Raw genomic sequence first — 18554 nt, 5'->3', positions numbered from 1 at the left:
CTAGTTTTAGCCTCAAAAGCTCTCCTCAATTCCTCTTTACAGACTTTTGTTTTGGTCACTGTAAAGAATTGCAAATAAAAAGTAACAACTTTGGTTCAGACATCTACTTGGCCTTCTAAATTTTCTAGAATAAAGGAGCAGTTTCCCTCTCAGGTTAGCAATAGCCCACATCTTGTCATTTCCCTCTAAATTCTTCAACCTCCTTTGATCAACAATAAGAGGATATTTGGCTTCATAAGATAAAGCATATAACAGAGAACATAATTTACCTTTGTGTAATATCTTTGGTAATTTTAGGAAAAAAAGGTACAAAGAAGAATATAAATTAAGCTCTGAAAGGCTTTTTGAAATAATAAAAAACCTACAGTCCTACATAAATAAATGAGTGACTGAAAAGTGGTTGTAAAATGAAAATGTTTAGGTGTTTGGTGACCGAGGTTTACTGACCTATCGCAACAAATTTTGTATGTCATGTTTGCTTTGAAGAGCCTTGCCAGTTTTGCCTAACAAGCCCCGGCGCGAGTTCTCTCCTAGATCTCCTGTCTCCTACGGCGAGGTTTCCATACTGGCTGGTGTAATATTGCATAACAATCTTAACTGCAGTACTGGATTTGCACAGCTGAAAATTAACACTTTAGCATTAGTGGGGCTCCGTCCTTATTAACTCCCGTAACAAGTTCAATCTGAAATCTAATTTGTATTCAAACAGATTAATGCCACCAAGCAATCCTGAACTGATGTTTAACCGTGAAACATCACCACATACAATAACAATTTAATGAAGTCATCTTTCCAACCACTATTTGCAAATGCAAATGCAAAAAGAAAAAAAATAAAAAAAATTGTAATAATACATGTATAGGTGCCCATCTCGGTAATCTTAGATATTCCAGAAAGATTTGTTGACCCATTAGAACTCGTGTTAAACATCCGAGAACCTGCCACTGTACTATTCATCCTCTAATAAAAGTGAACTCTGTTGGTGCTGCATATATTTCTTTGTGCTGTTCAATTTTGTGGCATTTGCTAATATTCACCGTTGCTGCCAAAAAAAAAAAAAAAAAAAAAAAAAATCAAAAAACCCAAACCAAAAAAAAAATATATTAAAAATACTGCTTTGTGGAATGAATCTGTGTTGCTTCCTACAGTGTTTCTATGTTCATCTGTCATTCATTCTCATTCTTGCAGTACTTCGTTCCTCTCTCTCCGTTGGACAACCCTTCCACATGTATAGTGCAGCATTTGGGACCTTTTCAAAAAACAACAACAAAAAAAGGAGACACCGAAATGGAATGTTTTCCATAGCTAAAGAAAACATGGTGGCATCTGAAGGAAACTGGAATGAATGACAGAAAAAACTACAAACAATTCAATGACATTCAGCTTCGTATAATAAAAACACCTATTAACATTCATCACAAAGTACAGAAAACGTTGAAGCCTCTGAGAGGCCCTGGGCCCAGATGAGGCCTGAGGTCAGAACTTAAAATGGTAGAGGAGAAGTGGGGCGGGGGAATAAAAGCAATACATTAAAAAGTTTGGGATAATTTTTTCTTTTAACCCCTCCCCGATATACACGCTCACACACACACACACATATCCACACACGTGCACACACAGGCCTTCCCCATCCCAAATGGAAGCAAAAAAAAAAAAAAAAAAAAAAGAAACCAACAAAAAAACCAAAAAAAAAATGGAGTAAAGGCAGTGATAATCAACATGCAGTACTGTGCAAATATGTTGTCCATTGGAATCCTTAAAATCTGGGCAAAGACTTGATCTGCAGTTCAGGTGTACATGCTCAGTTTGATGTCCTCAAGTGTCCAAAATTGGCAGGACCTGCAGTCCACAGCTGGCTGCTAAATGCAAGTGAATCAGTTTAGCAAATTTACAACACTGATGTTGACTGTAAGAGAGGAAAATCCCAAGTACCAAACAAGTCCATCCAATGCACAGAGTACAAATTCCTTTTTTCAACAAAAAGTAGAAAAATCAAAAATACTCCCAAATGGGATACTTGATGGCACTAAGAGTTAACATATTTCATAGTTGTCAAAGTGGACTGAGAATCCTCCAGACTGTACAATAATGGAGAGATTTCACAGCTAAGTTTGACGTGTTCTTCCAATCTTCATTCTCAGGATAACGATGTCAGACATACTCATTCTATGTCCTCATTTACAGGTTCATCTTCATAATCTCTGTCGTGATCGAAATCTGGACTGTGGTTGGCTGTTGTCACTAAGGATAGCGGGCCTTCATTTTCATCTGGGTCTAACGGTTCTTCTTTGACATGCACAGGGTGCCTGGAAAAATGAAAACATGGTCAATCAGCAAGTTGCTCGTTCAAAAAACGGCTTTGACAGCTCGGGTGGTTTGCGGAGAAAGGCGAGGCAGTTTGGGGGTTCAGACTTGGTGTGCCTGGTCTAAGAGCTCCAAGTCACCAAGTAGAAGACCCTCCACTTCTGCGACAGCCACTGAAGCCAAGCGAAGGCTATGCCAGGCAGGCAGAGCTCAACTTCCCTGAGAAAACACTCTGGGAGGAGAACCTCGACAGGGTTTCCGTCTTGGGATCGAGAGAAAATGCTCTCAGCTGACATATTAAGTTGATTAATACAATCTTTGGATAAATAAGCGGAATAAGCATCCAAACAGCAAAGCAGCAGTTTGTCAGCCCGCCGAGCCAGCGGAGGCTGGGCTAATCATCGCTCGCTGTGTGTGCGGCGTCTCTCGTTAACATGCAGAACCTGTGAGACAACTCTCCAGAGGACGACCCCAAGTGAGGTTCTATCATTAATCAACTTCAAGCAAACACAGCAAAGAGACACCATGATACATGCTTTAAACTCCAAATTAATGCATATTTTTACAAACTGTCAATAAGGGAAGAAAAGCCCTGCCAGGAAACACAAACAGAGAGGAAAAGGCTCGCTCAACACAACAATATGATAAGAAAGCACAGTCCTAACGAGAATAATAACACTGTCAGCTGTAAACAAGGCAGAACATGATCCCCAGCTCATGGTGGGCACAAGGATGTACTAAAGAGATGAGATCTGCCAAATTTCTCATTACGGCATAGCACATGAATAACCCGCAGGGGAACGGGGCTTGGTCATTCAAAACGGGTAAGATAACAATTGAAAAATGTTGTTCGTAAATCATATTTACAACAAATCCTATACAAATACAAATTACCTTTTTTTTCCTTTTTTTTTTTTTTTTGTTAGGCAGCTTTTGAAATGTAAAATAGCCATGTGAGTCAATAGTGTCTTGTTGGTGGGACTTTATAGGAAAGTAGGATTTTATTGACATTACCAAGTATTAATAATGCGACACAGCAATGGAGACCCTGTTTGCTTCCTAAATAATTGATGTTGTAGGCAATCCCTTAAAATAAAGTGTTAATGAGTTCAAGTCCCACTCTGTCTCTCATTGAGTTGATATCCACCTCCTAGAGCCTTGTTTTTTCTCCATGCGAGCTGATTTAACCCTTTCATGCAGGCTATGTGAAAATGTAACCTGAAGCGCAAACCTTCATTCTAAGAACTTTTTCTCTCCTTGTGCAGCTTTGCTTTAAAACGAATGATTTAAAATAGCTGCATTTTATTTTATGTTTTGTGTGGATAGGAACGACAATACTGTTTGTACTCCGTTGCACTGATGGACAGCAAGAATAAATCACCGAACAGGGAAAATGCACTCGGTATCTGCGTACAAGCCAAAGGTAATCTTGCTTACTTCAAGGGATCTGGGTGAACCAGTTAGACCCTTGTCCAGTGTGCAAAGCTGTACCGCACCCTATTTATTTATTTCGGCTTGAGCCTGGATCAGTTTAGGAAGCATCTAACTTGCTGACTACAGGCATTTCTAATGTGAGCTGTGAATGCCTTTCAAGTCCCTGCATATTTCAACTTCTTGAGTTGTAAAGTGCTAGATCAATACTTAAGTATTAACTGCACCTTCCAACCCATCCAACAAAGGAACGGTGGGGAGAAGTGCTGCAGCATCCCTGAACACAACGCTTTTTCCTTCAAATTCACAAATACATGTCCTATCAACACATCCCTGGGAGCTAAGAGGTTCCTCTGCATGTCACATAATTTTTGCAAAAATTACAAGACATTACTTGTACAATTTTGACCTAATTATTGAAAAAGGAGGGGTAAAAAAAAAAGACTGGGAGGAAATGATTCGAGTATCAGAGGTTAAGAATTACCCTATGCAGATAAGAAGTCTTGTGAGCGGATCTCATCTCAGAGGTGTGCATGTCCTAACTGTCCCGGTGGCACATGGCACTAGCCAATGTGAAACCGTGCTGATTATTTGCAACTAGAAAAACTTGTATTATGAATAGGCTGTGGGGCCCCTCACTTGGGAGAAAACGTGAAATGAAAGACAGAAGAAAAAGGGGGAAAGAGCAGCTACACATAGAGACCAATAAAGCGTGTGCTACGCAACCTTTATGGCAGTGATCTTTTTTACTGCTGTTTTAATTTAAGGCTTGCTTGTTGGCCTTCTGGTTTGGATGCTGCTGCTGGGCTTATTTTTGTGTTTTGTTTTTTTAAAGTATTATTTTTGAAAACACAGATAGGAAATTTTCAAAGGAGAGAGGACAAGGCACGTCATGTGCAGCAGAGGTGGCCTTGGCACACGGATGGGAGTTTCTCCAAAGGCTGCTCAGGGGCCACGTCTCAGTGTCCCATCGTATCCCCGCACCACCTCGCGCTTGGCCAGAGGGCAGAAGTGAACGGGTGCCAGCAGATAAAGATAGGTACCCGCTGGGCTTGCAACCACCCAAAATGCTGTGAAAGCTCTTTCAAAGGTCCCTGAACCTTTCCAAAGCAAACTCTGCTCCCCTTCTGGTTTTGTTATGAAAGCAGGTGAAACCAGGTGGTTTTAACTGAGTTTCTCTTTGAGGTTTGGTGTGGTTCCCAGAAGTCAAAACCCCAAAACTTCAGGAGTGAAAAGCAAAGCAAGCACCAAGTTCTGAAAAAGGCTGCTCGACCCTGAGTGAGACAAAGCTGGAGAGGGCCACAGAGCCACAGGGAGGCACAGCCATGCCAGCCTCCTCCAGCAGCTCACGTGTTGCACAAACATCAGACAGCGAGCCTGGCAAAAACTCCATCCCCCAAATTAGGAGGGTTATCTGGGTAATACAACCCCCTGGGGAGAGATCTGCATGGAGAACAAGAAAAAAATTCAACTCCTTGTGTACTCTGTCAGCTGTAACCACAAAGTGGCATGTGAGGAGGAAACCTTACTGAATCCGTGATTTTGCTCAAACATTTCAGAGCAACTGAAATAAATAAGCTTAAATAAGCTCAAAGGCAAAGGGAGACTTTCATATCTCTCAAGTAAATCTGAATCTCTATTTACCACCTCACCAAAATCCCAAACTGGGGAACAAAAACTTCCTTTAGAGACTAAATAATTCAGTCTCTTGAATTACAGAAAAGGTAAATGCTGGGCTAGGCAAAAAAAAAAAAAAAAAAAAAGCGGGGGGGGGGGAGGAGGGCAGGGAGAGAAAGAAAAAAAAGGAGAAAGGGTTTCCCACTTCAGTTTTCATAGTAGCAGAATTTCAGCACATTCCTTTTAAGTAGATGCCTAAGACTCCAGAAGGGGTTAACAATAAATAACCTTGCTGAACACAAGATTCCCCTTCTTTTCACATCTGAGTAATTCTTTTGTTTGTCCACTCTGGGAACAGAGGAGTTTTTAATAAAGCTGACTGTTGTTTAAAGCCACTGAGTTCTGGTGGTGCACACAGCATGGAGTAGTTTGCTTTGTGGCTACCTTTGGAGCATATCAGGATGAAAGTGTTATGTCCCCAAGCTGTAATTATGCGACTACTTTCTAGTGTTTCAAAAGGAGGGAGAGAGAAGGAAGAAAAAAAAACCACCAACCTAGCTGTGGTTCAATGTGTCATAAAAAGGAAACGAAGGCGCAGTAATAAGACTTCAGCTAAAGTGTTAGACTTCTTAGCTGTCATGTTAACAAGGTCCTTTAAACCTTACAACAAAGTTTAAAGCTTGATTTATTCTAATATACTGAAATTGTTTAAAAAATAATTTGCATTATGACAAGGAAATCTGTTCTGAGAAAAAAACCTGAAAATGTCATTAATAAAGCAGGCTTACAGAAAATAAGAAGCTGCACAGCGTCTGGAAATTTGCTGTTGACTCACAATTTTATTTAGTAAACAAGGTAAACCCTGCAACATGTGAATGGCGTTCTGGCTTTAGATCCCTTCAAACTACTTAGAAACACCATTTTAATGGGGAAGCTGAGGCTGGTATTGGAACATCACCCGGCCACATTCTACTTACGCAAAAAGAAATGTTCAGCAGAGAACACATATATTATCAATTCTGAGAAAATGAAAACACTCAGGAAACAATCATTTCCATATTACAACAGAAAATTGGATTTTCTGGTGAATAATGAAAATGAGGCATCCCTCCCCCCCGACCTCCTCTCTCTCCAGTATTTGTTCTGTGCCCCTCACCTTGGTATCAATGTGCTAAGAAGATGATTATTAAGTGCAACAAAGGCCACGGCTATGCACAGTTCTGGAAGATGTCCTAGCCTGTTTCAACTCGGTTATTTTTCCCTCCTTGCAGTCTCTTCAAAGACAACGAAACCTTAGGTGAAATGAGAAGTGCATGAACTACACTAGCCTTGAACTTGCAAAAAAATAATTACTTGGATTAACGCAACATCATAAACGTTCATCCCTGTCTGTTAGGCCAGGAGAAACCCTTGGGAGAAGCCTTGTTTCTGGAGAAAAGCCACATCCCTCCACTCCTCCTTCACACCGGCCCTACATGGTCACGGGCAGAGGATAACAAATTGTGACTAAAACTGCCTCAAGATGAATCCGTTTGTGAAAGACAGAAAGTGTGTCATGCAACGCTACTCTGGGAGAGATAATTAATACTGCACAAACAATCACTGGAAAAGCTAAACACATTATTTGAATGTTTTGAAGTAAATGGTAAAAGACAATGTTTAAATTAATTATTAATTAAAAATGAATGTTGCCATCTTTAAAGATTTTTTTTTTCAAAGCACTTTGTGCGCTGATTTAAAATGCTGCAATATCAAAGTATCCAGAGCCTCAGATTCCTTCGTGCCCCCTCCCCTCTGACAACACATTATGCAGGTGGGAAACTTTTTTGCCATTAAATGCTAATTAGTTTCACAACTAATTACTATCATGGTATTAGGTTAATGTTTTTCTACTTTTTGATTTAGACTTACTTTTGTAAATCCCTTATTCAAATTACTTTGAAGTAAAAGACTACAAATTAGTTCTCTTTTTAATGCGTAATGTGAGCCGTGGCAAGTCAGCCAGTAATTTTACAGCCTGTTTTAAGGAACAGGCAGAAGAAAGGCAGCGCGGCTCTCACGCGCGGTCATTCACATAGGTAGCCAACTGCTCCGCAGAGTTTTTAGAGAACTAGAAGACTTATAAACTCTGGCTTCCTCACCAGCCGCCAATTACCCGGTTTGTAATTTGAGGGGAAGGGGGAGTTTACAGCTTTGCAAACTCACTCCATCACCCCATAAATACCGAACACACCCATCGGGGCATCACACCCTTCCTGCCTTACCCTTTCCTGTGCCAGCTCGCTGCCCGGGTGCCATTCACGTTGAGCAGGGACAGCGATCCCCCATTACTTCATGTGGTTATGTATGCACTCATTATACTGCCGTCTGTTGCTATAATGCTCCTATTAATTTTCCTTTTGATATTTTAAGAGCAATCTATAAATCACACAGACCTTCACGTGTGCCATCGTTAATGCTTAGCAAGACCATCATGCATCGAGTGGGTTTTTTCAGACCCGCCAAACAAGCCCACTTCCCAGCTCTGCCCCACTGGCCGTGCTTGTCGTGTGGACTGAAGGGGGGAGAAATCACATTTTCTTCTCCAAGAAACGCAGTTGCCTATGAGGTTTTGCAAGTTTTAAAGAAAAGAATTGCAAACGAGTTTACAATTTCACAGCTCTGTGTGCTTGTGGGACTGGATCGAGCTGATCGGTTTTATATGGAAACTGGTAAACAGCCCTTTTATGTTCTAATCAACCTAAGCATGTCCCCACATGGAGACGTCTACTCTTGCTGCTCCACCCGTGAAACTCAGGAACCAACTGCGAAGGTCTCCAGAGTCACACTTCAGCAGATGGTAGGACAACACCTAGAGCTACACACACGCCTCTGCCATACTTACATTGCTTGCATAGGGGAACGTCCTGGACTACTGTCACTCCCGTTACTGTTCGTATGCTCCATTGCACCATTAAGCTCTTCCCTCATCGCGTTGGCTAAATTGCCCAGAGTGGGATTTCCCATGGAAGCAGTAGTGTATAGAGGTATACTGTTCTCAGCCATTGAAGCCTGCCAAGGACACAAACAAATATATGAAGAGCCATGACTAATGTTTTCATACGTTGCACAACATGCTCGCTTATTCCAAAACATTCTCCACATTTACATTATTTGCAATTACCATTTTTTAAAATATTGTGCTTTCTGATAGGTATTACCCTGATTCCACCAAGGGAAATTTAACATCATTTACATCTGGGTTTAAGCATTTATAGCTGTATTGGCTTGTGAGAAGATGGAGCTTTCCATTCCCTATTTGGAATTACACCCCCTGGAAAAAATAAAACATCCTTTTCCTACTTTGATTTTGCAAAATTATGTTTGGGGCTTTGGGTTTTTTTGTGGCTGAGGTCTGGGTTTGGGTTTTGTTTTTAATGAAATGGGGAAAAAAATTAGAAGTCACTCAGCTGATAACTTCTTCCTACCAGAGCAATTGGGCACCAAGCGGGAGGGCAGCATTACTGAGTTTGCTTTTTCTCATGACACAGGTGTGAAGCTGCGGTTAGCACTAACTGGATCAGTCTGAGTTGCACTGATCTGAGAGCTGAACCAGTCCATGTGGATTTTTTTAAGCCTCAGCAACTCAGGTCTTACCTTAGCTATTACAGATCTCACCATTTTATTTCGATTTTTCCTTGTTCTAAAGAAATGCCATGCAGAGGCACACTGGAGTTAACTTTCTAAATGGAAATCTTTGTAGAAAGAGAATGAACTGTTAAATATTTTCCTTCTGATTCCCAACGTTCTGCTTGCTAATATTTACTGTGTGTCAGCATTAGCTCATGTTGACGGCACAGTCCTGTGCCCGGCGCAGCAGTGCTGGGAGCGCAGAAGCCCCGAGCTCCGGAGGAGCCCAGCATTTGGCGGGGATGGGATGCAAGGCTTTCCAAGGCCGTAGCGCCCAGGGACTTGAAGGACATTTAACCATTTCACCCATCCCAGCCGGATCTGGCTGACATCATCTGCAGCTCTCTGAGCCGTGTCAGCGCCGGAGAGCCACAGATGCTTGCTCGGCAGCGCTCGACCTGCTACGGGGGGAGGTCAGCTGGCTGCGGCGGTGGAGCCAAAAAATCCATCAGGCTCCGGGTCTGCATGATGCAAACCCTGCCTGTGGGAGGGGAATTCATGCAAACGTACTCCCCACCAAACACTCTTGTGGGACAAAACTCCTTGCTTGTTGCCATCCAACCTGGCAGAGTTGTTCCCAGGCAAATACAGCCAGAGACCAGGGTGGGGGCAGATGGGATGGGAAGGGGGGGGGGGCACAACCAGCCCTGACTGCAGCACCTTCACGAGCATGGCCCCTTTTATTCTTCCTTATGTTGACCTCTCCATGTGCAGCCCTATGTGTCACACGTGATTACAAAAGCTATTCTAACGGGAAGGATTATTTTTATCTTCTTGATTCAACAACCGGCAAACTCATTGTGATTAGGGGATGCAAAGAATGGTTCACATTTCCTGCACTTGGCAAAATAATGACTCAAGTTCTTCACCCATAGTGATAACTTGTAATTGCAGTAAAGCAATTTACTGGGGGAGAGGTGGGACACGGGGAGTATCTCCCATAAAGATAATAATAGGGGAGGGGGGTGTTTTGGGAGCCCCTGGCAACCTGCTGGGAAAAGAGAGCGCTGGGGAGACCTGGAGTCCCCGTACCCCTCCACACACAGAGCCGGGAGAGAGCTGCTGCTTTTCCCTGGCCGCGAGGGAAAACAGATGGAGGAGATGTCAGAGGGGTCTGGGTGAAGGAGATGGGCGGCTCTGCCACCCCACAGCAAAAGAAAAACGCAGCCTGGCATCCTGGCGGCACGTAGCACATTGTGCTGTCCCCCAGCCTGCAGAGAGGTGGCTGCTGTGCTCACGGGGATGTGCAAAGAGCCGGTCTTTGCAGATGCCCGCAAAAGCCAGAGGAACACTGCTTGTTAATTATTAATTAGACTGAACGTAGGCACTGGAAGGTAAAGCGGCCTTGTGTGTCCTAGGAGGAAGGTTATTGCCCAAGCAAGGTCTGAACGGCCCATGCGGCACCGGCCACCCATACGGCTTCGCCCAAATCCCCGTACAGCACCTGAGCACCCACCGGGATTTCGCTTCCAAAATCCAACAGCGGGGGAGAGGAGCGAGGAACTTGCCGGTGTATTTTCAACCTAAATGAGGACCTGTCTCAGTGCAATGAGTATTGCTCACCCCCATTTATTATAGGGGCCGCACTGGCGGTAGCGAATCTGGCCCAAGCTCTTCTCTCCATCAGCTCAGTTCACGCGATGCTATGGGGGCACGAGTAAGTGCCACTTCCAGGAAAAGTGGGAAATGGAAACAGTTTGGAGGTTACCACAAAAGACAAGAATGGATGGAGATGACGACAATGACACGTGTTTCAGAAATAAAACACGAACAGTTCCGTATGATAAGCATATTAATTGAAATTAGTCACATAGCTAACAATGTGAAGAAATGCAAGATCATTTCATTTTTGCCTTTCAGCCTCATGAATGTAAAATGCGCTTGTAATCTTAATACTATTCAAGAGACAAAGCAGTCTTTAAAAATCACACTTCACAAGACTCAAGGGAAAGTAAGTTACTAATGAATGGTATTTACAGTTGCTTCATTTAAACATGCTTTCATTTGCTTTTCAAAAGTTACTACATAAACTCAAATAATTAGAAGAAATGCAGAACATCGGTTTTCTCCTAATAATCTGTTTCTCGGTTCTGAAAAGAGAAGTCTGCTAAAAACGTGGTTGCCCAAGCAAACATCCATGGCCATCAATGAACTTCTCGAGAAGCGACACTCAACAACCAACCAGGGTGCAAGCACGCTCGATGTTGCCTCCCAGATTAATTCACAGTATATGGAACAGGCTTGACCTACCCCCCGCCCCCCCCCCCCCCCCCCCCCCGCCCAAAATCAGGGTACAGTAATGCATTTGTATCTTTGGTTCATATAGCAAATACTGACTTTACCTGGGGTTTTTGAGATAGACTTAGGAGTTTGTAGAGAGGGGAAAAAAATGCCAACCTGATATACAGCACATGAAAAAGGGCTGGAGATGCGCACACTTTTAGGCTGCAAGTTATTAACTGTGCACCTACGCTTTGTGTATTTCTACATTGTGAAATAACAGAATTTTTGTCTTACAATTACAGTACAGTTTAAACCAATAAAAAAGATCTTTTTTTTTCTATAGGAACTGCGACATTTATTTTTTACCAACAATAGGAAGATATGCAAAAATAGCCCTTAAAAGAAAAGGGGGAAAAATGATCTGCTTTCTCTTTAAACCCATGAACAATAGAAGGTCACGTGCCGCAGTATCCTATCATTCAGCACATTAATAGCTGTGCTAGAGTAATTACACTTGTGGTATTTTTGCCTCAAGTGAAATTCTGAAATAAGAGGATGGAAATTATGATACTGCTGATAAATATTAATAAGTGAACTTTTAATTTTTTTGCCACAATATTCAAAATGCTAAGCATCTAGCTAATGCTGAAGCAGCCTGATATGTGTTTGCCTCCAGGGACTATGATGCTTTATGCACTTAAGAAAAAAGTTTAACGGAATTAAAATTTAATATCTAATTAGAGCAAGGCTAATATATTTTGAAATGAGTGGGGAAGACACACGCCTCTGTTGCATATTTGCTACAGTCATTAATCTTACCTGTAAAGCAGCATTGAGAGGTGTGCAGTAGGTGTGGCTGGTCTGTATGTTTTTAATAAGAGAAGGGTTACTGCATAAGAAAAACATAAAAAGGAGAGTTAAATGCAACCAACTTCTGTGCGAGCATTTCAAGCACGTAATGCTTCCTCCCACACCAGAAAACTAGAGCTGAGACTGTTTTTCCACACAAGTTCTCTTTCGTTTCTCTTTTTTTTTTTTTTAATTTAAAGAAAATATCTGCATTTTAGGCTATGGTTATCATATTTGCCTTTACTAAATAAGGAACATCATTATCTCTCGACGTTACCTCGCCATGTGTTCTACTACCCTGCGTTAGTAGCACATCTTGGCATCTCTGCTCATTTTAGCTGTATTCAGGAGAAATTCTCCAATATTCGTCATGTCTGGGAGCCAGTTACCATGTAAAGGTGCATCATGAGGAGGCTATGATCAAAAGCATCACGGGACATTTTACTTCATGCAAATTATTCTCGAAGTCGCTGGCAGCGGAGTGCCTCGCTATGGAGCAGGGGACCACCACGAGAGAGGATTTGAGCCGTGTTATTTCCTGCCAGGCAAACGGCGAGTGGCCCCAGTGAAGGACTGCCAATGCCATTGCCCCGAACGGTTTGGGGTTGTGGGCTTGGAGGCGTGACAGCAGGTACTGCTGCACCGCAGCGAAGCGGTATGGACCACGCAAAACAACGTGTTGCCCTAAAGGCCCTTTTAATAAAAAAATATTCTGGTGTGCTATTTTGGACCCTTACTTTAGTCATCTGAAGTTTACATAAGGGGCTGGATTTCAGGAAAATGAATGCCAAGCATACCCTCTCTCTCTTTAGCAGACATCTAAATACCACTGGTTCCACTAGAGGGCGGGGGGGAAGAGGGGGGATAAAAAAAATTGAATACAAACTAGATAAGTAGTGCCAATGCAAAAAATGTCCAAAGTTTTATCACTCACTGGGCATTTTTATTTTTGTTTTTTTTTCATGTGGGAATAAATGATGGTGAGAAGAGTCTTAACTGAGCCCCTCCCACAGGGACCAGCAAGGATCAGTCATCCCGGAGAGATGGCCTTCAAGTAAAGGTCAAAGAAAATTGCTTTGGGCACCCCAAGAATATTTGTGCGTGGCTGTTGTAGACACAGGATGGCCTGTTGATTATAATCTTTAGAGCTGGTCTTACTGCACTTTCAAACTTTTTAAAGTTAATTCAGCGTTTCTGTCTTATAAGCACATCACTGTATTTCTGATTAAGAGTTGCAAAACAAGGCATACAACTGAAAGCAAAGGAAAATATCAGAATTAAAACTTATCTGAAGCCTTTCCTGGCATATATCTGTCTTCCTGACAGGTCTACAGCAGCATATCTGCACTAGCATGGGTAATTATTTTAGTCTACATTGCACTATAAACAAATGCTATAACAAACATGTCAAAGTAGAGTTATTACTACAGGCATCTGGATTATCAGAGTAGGACACACAAAATACACGTAACAACCAAAAATTTAGTTTCTTTAGCAGCAAAGGTGATGTCACTATTTCATGAAATGCAAGCCTACATGAGATGGGTAAATCATGCAAAGCAAAGCAACAGCAGAAAAAAAAATTAAAGCAAGTAAAAGCTCTTACTGTGCAACAAGCTCGCCAAAGTTTTCATCAGGGCAGTATTTTCGAGGACGGCCTCGTTGAATATGACGGCCACGTTTAAACTCTTCATCATCAACAGTCCAAAAGGACCCAAACTCATCCTCTACTCTGATAAAGCACTTATGCAGTGAGAGGTTGGTGCGAATGGCACCCTGGGACAAGAGCAGCAGCAAAGGAGATGAAGTGGAAACAAAGGGACACGGGATCGGGGACAGAACAGACATCAAATACAGGGAAAAGGAAAAAGAAAATAAAATGCAATAAGCATAAGCAAATGGTTTGTGAGGGTTAATATGCATTGCCACCTAAAAGCTACTAGCATGTGATGCAACAAACACCAAGCAAGCAGGGTCAGGGTACTGGTGGGCATACAAACAGTAGTGATGAGATGTTTGTCTTGGTTTCCCTTAACTGAAACAATGCGAAACCACCTGTGGTTGGTCTAACACCAGCTAGCAGCCAAAAGCCTCTACATTAAACTGTAAGCATGATCCGAGCTAGGCTAAGAAGTTCAAACATGGTGGACATACCCACTGATCTTTTGTGGCCTTCGTTTTTGGAACTCTAGTTCATCCACTGTCCATACTGCCCCTTTAACGTTTTCTACTCGCACAAAACACTTGTGAAGACTAAGATTATGACGCACTGCATTCTGCAGCAAGTATAAAAGAGAAAACATTCAAAAACTTTCTATGAGAAAATGCTCATCATTGTCCAAGAACAGCAGCACAGTCAGTGTGACAGTCCTCATTTTGCAATGTTAAGCCCCTTCCCCTCCCCACACCCGTTCGCTTTCCCCAGCTCTTTACATCTTATTTTTGCAAAGACAAAATAAATATAAAAGCTTAAACCCAAAATTAGAAATTCAAGTTATTCTTATCAATTATCCCCAGTGTGAATGAGAACAGCCATCATTTTAAGCATGCACGTTGTATAATACAGCACATTTCATACAGAACACTAGAAGAACATTGCTAAGACATTTTCAAAACAAATATACACGCTCTGCAAAAAGAAACTTCTCCTCTCCTGGAAAAGAAAGCAGTTAGAAAGAACAGAAAGGATTTCACGTAAGTACAGACAGCTCAATTTAGCAGAGAGGCACTGGAGCTGGTGTTGCTGCGGTTTCCCACAGCTGGGCTAATGCGAATCAGGTGCTGAACCTCCATCCACACCCACAGCATGGACCGGGGGCTCGGCAGCACCCCACCGGCCGACACGGCACCGACTCCTGCCTCCACGGCTTGCTCTTATATGGAAGTTGGCTCCTATTTCTGGCAGACTACTGTACTGACTGATCTGAGCCTCTGCCAAGTGAAAACATGAGGAGGGCTCTCCGAAACAAAGTGATAATATCCCCACAGCTCATCACCCAGAGGGACCCGCGCTCATGGCATCCGATGCTCAGATGTCCTCTCTGCAGCTCGGCGCTGGGGAAAGATAAGCCCGGCCGACCCTTCCGACGTGCGCGGACCTTTGCTGAAGCCGAACATAATGAGACACCTCACTTTGTCATGGCAAGCTGAGGCTTTTCTGTCCCTGCTCCCCCTGAAACGGTGACGAGAGCCTTGTTATTCCTCAAATGGAGTGCCATGCTCCCTCCTCGTTTTATGAGTTTTCTGAGCAAATACCCTCATACAAAGCCACTCAGCTTTGTACATGGAGCTTGTCCCCAGCGCTGCTGAAAGGGGCTCGGTAAACAGGGAAAACAGAAGAAGCCATTTGCTGAAAATATGCAGGCGAACAAACTCCATCCATCATCACTGGCACCATTGATTTAGTCAATCTGGTTGACTCGTTAGCAGGCACAATGCCAGCCAAACACATGGCCTGGGTCTAGGCAACCAAGAGACTACAATTTTTTTTTCCTTCCGTCGTCGTCGTCGTCGTCTTTTTTTTTTTTTAATGAACATCGGGTCTGGATGGTGAAAGGGAGCTCTAATCATGAATGTCTAAATCACTGTGCAAACAAAGGGTACGCACAGTGCATTTGTCATGTAAATTAAGAGGCAGTGGTGTGTGTGCCTGGGAGGGGAAGGCTAAGAGTCTTTTGCTACTTTTCCATTTCTCTGCAATCCCTAGCACAGTCCCCACACTCCCGTCTCTGGTACAGGGGAAGATTCAGGGCTCAAACTGCCTTTGCTCAGCAGATGCTTGAGCGCAAACGCATCTCCTCTGGCTGTAGGTGCCCGATCCCGGCACTTTGGCTTTTCCATACTAATCTCCTTGTGAACTGGTGGAAATATAAACCCTGGATATGGTTTTCCTCTCAGCAAGGCAGAAATCTAGCAGAAAGTCAACCTGTCCATCAGGGCTGCTTCCTTCTGCCCTTACTTTCTTCTGTTCTTGTTTTTTAATGATTTTTTTTTCCCTCTCCCACCTCTTCCAGATTTCACTAGTTTTGAAATTTTTGGCAAAATCCCCTATTTTGAGGTGGAGGAAAAACATGCAAACGCCCCACACCTTACAGGCTAAAATCAGCCAGCTCAGCAACTGCTGGTGGGTGCCGCACTAGTGCAACCCGACACAGGGCTGCGGGCCCACATCTGGGTAACTCAGGCAGTTTCCTGTGAAAATGGGAACACTGTCAAGTCTGGAGCAAAATGTAAGAATAATAACGCTATTTCCCCCAGTGAAAGCTGATCTTGTAGTTCATACAGCAGTTGATCAAACGCACACAGCAAAGTTCAGCGAAGGGAGTCCTCAGAGTTTGTAAACAGTCTCTAAATACACGGCTGAGCAGAAATATTTGTGTTCTTCTTTAAATAAATTTAATGCTGGAGAAATACTTTACAGTCTGTTCTTGTTCTCTTGAAGTCAATGTGCAATTGACGGTTAAGGCTGCTGGATCAGGCTCTTGCTGAAGACGTTCAGACAGACAAGTTGAGCATTTGCAAGATGTCCATGAAGCGTTGCCCTCGCTTTCTATGTTACACGTGAACACTTATTTAAGGAATTCACCACAGAAAAAAATTGTTTTCTTTCCCCTGCCTCTGGATACTTGCTATCTAACAGTTTTATTTGAACAATACCCCAACGTTTCGGAGCCACACCTGCAGCCTGTGCCTCATGGCTGCGACTCAGTGCCAGCAAATTACTCCAAAAAATAAAAGCAAACAGACATTGCCTCTGACCTGTCAGAACCAGTTCACAGTGCTCCCCCAGCAATCAGCTTAACAGAAAAATTAGGAGCTATTATTGTAAGATTATATATTTACCTTGTTAAAAATATTTGTATGCAAGCCACTTTTGCAGAAAAATTACCCTGAACATGCTTGAATGCAGTAAATGAAAGGGTTTGTTATTTTAATAACTGCTCAGGCTCTGCTGTACTGCATTTTGGGAAAGAGGTTCATTTTTTAAAGGTCTTTATTTCTGCACTCTTTTTGAAAGAGGGCTCAGGGAAGCTTGCCCACGCCAAACCCTGACCCTAAACTGGGGGAACACTGACCCAAATGCCCCCTAAGCATTAGCTGAAGGTGAGCACAAATCAGCACGTATACATTCAGATTATTCTGATTCTGCAATTAGCCCCTTGTGCTTGTTCTGCGCCCCGTGGGCTTCCCGTCATGCCAATCCAGAGCTGCATTTTCATCCCCGCTGTTCCTGAAGGCTGGCATAAATCTGAGCAGTCTTCAGCACGAAAACCTGCATTACTTCAAGCGGTTGCCAATTTTCCTAGCGCCAATGGAACTTGGGGTGAAGTTTTTCTTCCCAGGTAGGTGAAGCAGGACCTGGACACCTGCATGAGGTCAAGGTGTCCAGGAGGGGTCTCCAAATGGTACCTGCCTCCCCCAGACACACTTTGCCCTTCTGCAAGCCCAAGGGTCTGCAGCTCAGCCTCTCTTCCTCTGCAGAAGCACACTGTAAGTGCACGTGGCTTCTGGGACTGGATTTTATGTGACGCACAAAGCTAATTCCTAAAACTAGCCTTGCAGGAGATACAGCCAGGGCTGCCTGCTGCCTTCTTCCACTCCCTCCTCCACTACCCTTCCCTTTGCTGCTGGAATTAAATAGGATTTTTACTTTAGCACCCACACCTGCAGCTGCTGAAAAGTCCTACTGGAACCACTCCAGCAGCAAAAGACAGGCAGGTCTAAAAGGATCTTAAATCAGGGAAAGTTAATTTCCTTTCTGGATAGTAAGGAAGCTGCAAAGTGAAACACTGCTCATGTTTTCCAACTGCAGTGAAGGAATCAAAGCAGCAATCACAGAGACTTTTCCTGAACCTAAGAGCTTCTAGACCAAGGTTGAAAATGTACAAAATTGCACTGGGATCTGAATTAAAAGCAAAACATGCTACTGAAAACCAAGCTAACTTCCAAGGACCATTTTTAGCTCCATCCTCTGAAGGAATTAATCCTAAATGTAGGCTGAGACAAGAAAACCAGAAAGAGCTGAGGAAACAGTGTGTATGGGACATATTCACCCCACCTGGTCATTTGAAGCTGTTTGAGAGCAACAGTGTTGTGTAGATTAGGGGAGCCTCAAAGTATCAGGGGTGCAATTTTTACAGCGATACAAGATCCTGTTATTTGATTCATTCATTTGTAATTGCACTAGCTTCAGAAGCCAGTGTGGCCGTTATAATGCTATATATACGGGAAGGTGTGGCCCCCCAAAATACAAGATAAAATTAACTCCCCAGACCTCTTATCTAACAATATCTGATATAGTTATGGTAGGAAATTAAAGTGCCAAATAACAAATTTATTTCTGTTAAATATGTTTCTTATTGTGGGGCCTGCTTCTTGCATATTATGTTCAACAAACTTCTGCTGTGTGATTAAAAAAAAAAAAAAAGAGGAAGTTTATAACAGATCTGTATATGTAGTTA

At 42.9% G+C, this 18554-nt stretch overlaps 1 protein-coding gene across 12 annotated transcripts in view; it reads right to left on the bottom strand.

The window, feature by feature from the left end:
- Window positions 1–758: 758 nt before the first annotated feature.
- Window positions 759–18554, bottom strand: part of FOXP1 (forkhead box P1) — a 389251-nt gene continuing 371455 nt past the window's right edge. For all 12 annotated transcript variants that reach the window (XM_075053034.1, XM_075053035.1, XM_075053031.1 and 9 more), the window contains 4 exons: window positions 14248–14369; window positions 12064–12133; window positions 8237–8403; window positions 759–2306 (listed from right to left, as the gene is read on the bottom strand). In XM_075053034.1, coding sequence (XP_074909135.1) covers window positions 2162–2306; window positions 8237–8403; window positions 12064–12133; window positions 14248–14369 — 504 coding nt within the window. In that variant the 3' untranslated portion in view covers window positions 759–2161. The remainder of the gene's footprint in view (window positions 2307–8236; window positions 8404–12063; window positions 12134–14247; window positions 14370–18554) is intronic.

The sequence above is a fragment of the Buteo buteo genome, chromosome 21 (assembly GCF_964188355.1).
Source record: "Buteo buteo chromosome 21, bButBut1.hap1.1, whole genome shotgun sequence".
Taxonomy (NCBI): domain Eukaryota; kingdom Metazoa; phylum Chordata; class Aves; order Accipitriformes; family Accipitridae; genus Buteo; species Buteo buteo.
This window is presented reverse-complemented; position numbering and strand designations above follow the sequence as displayed.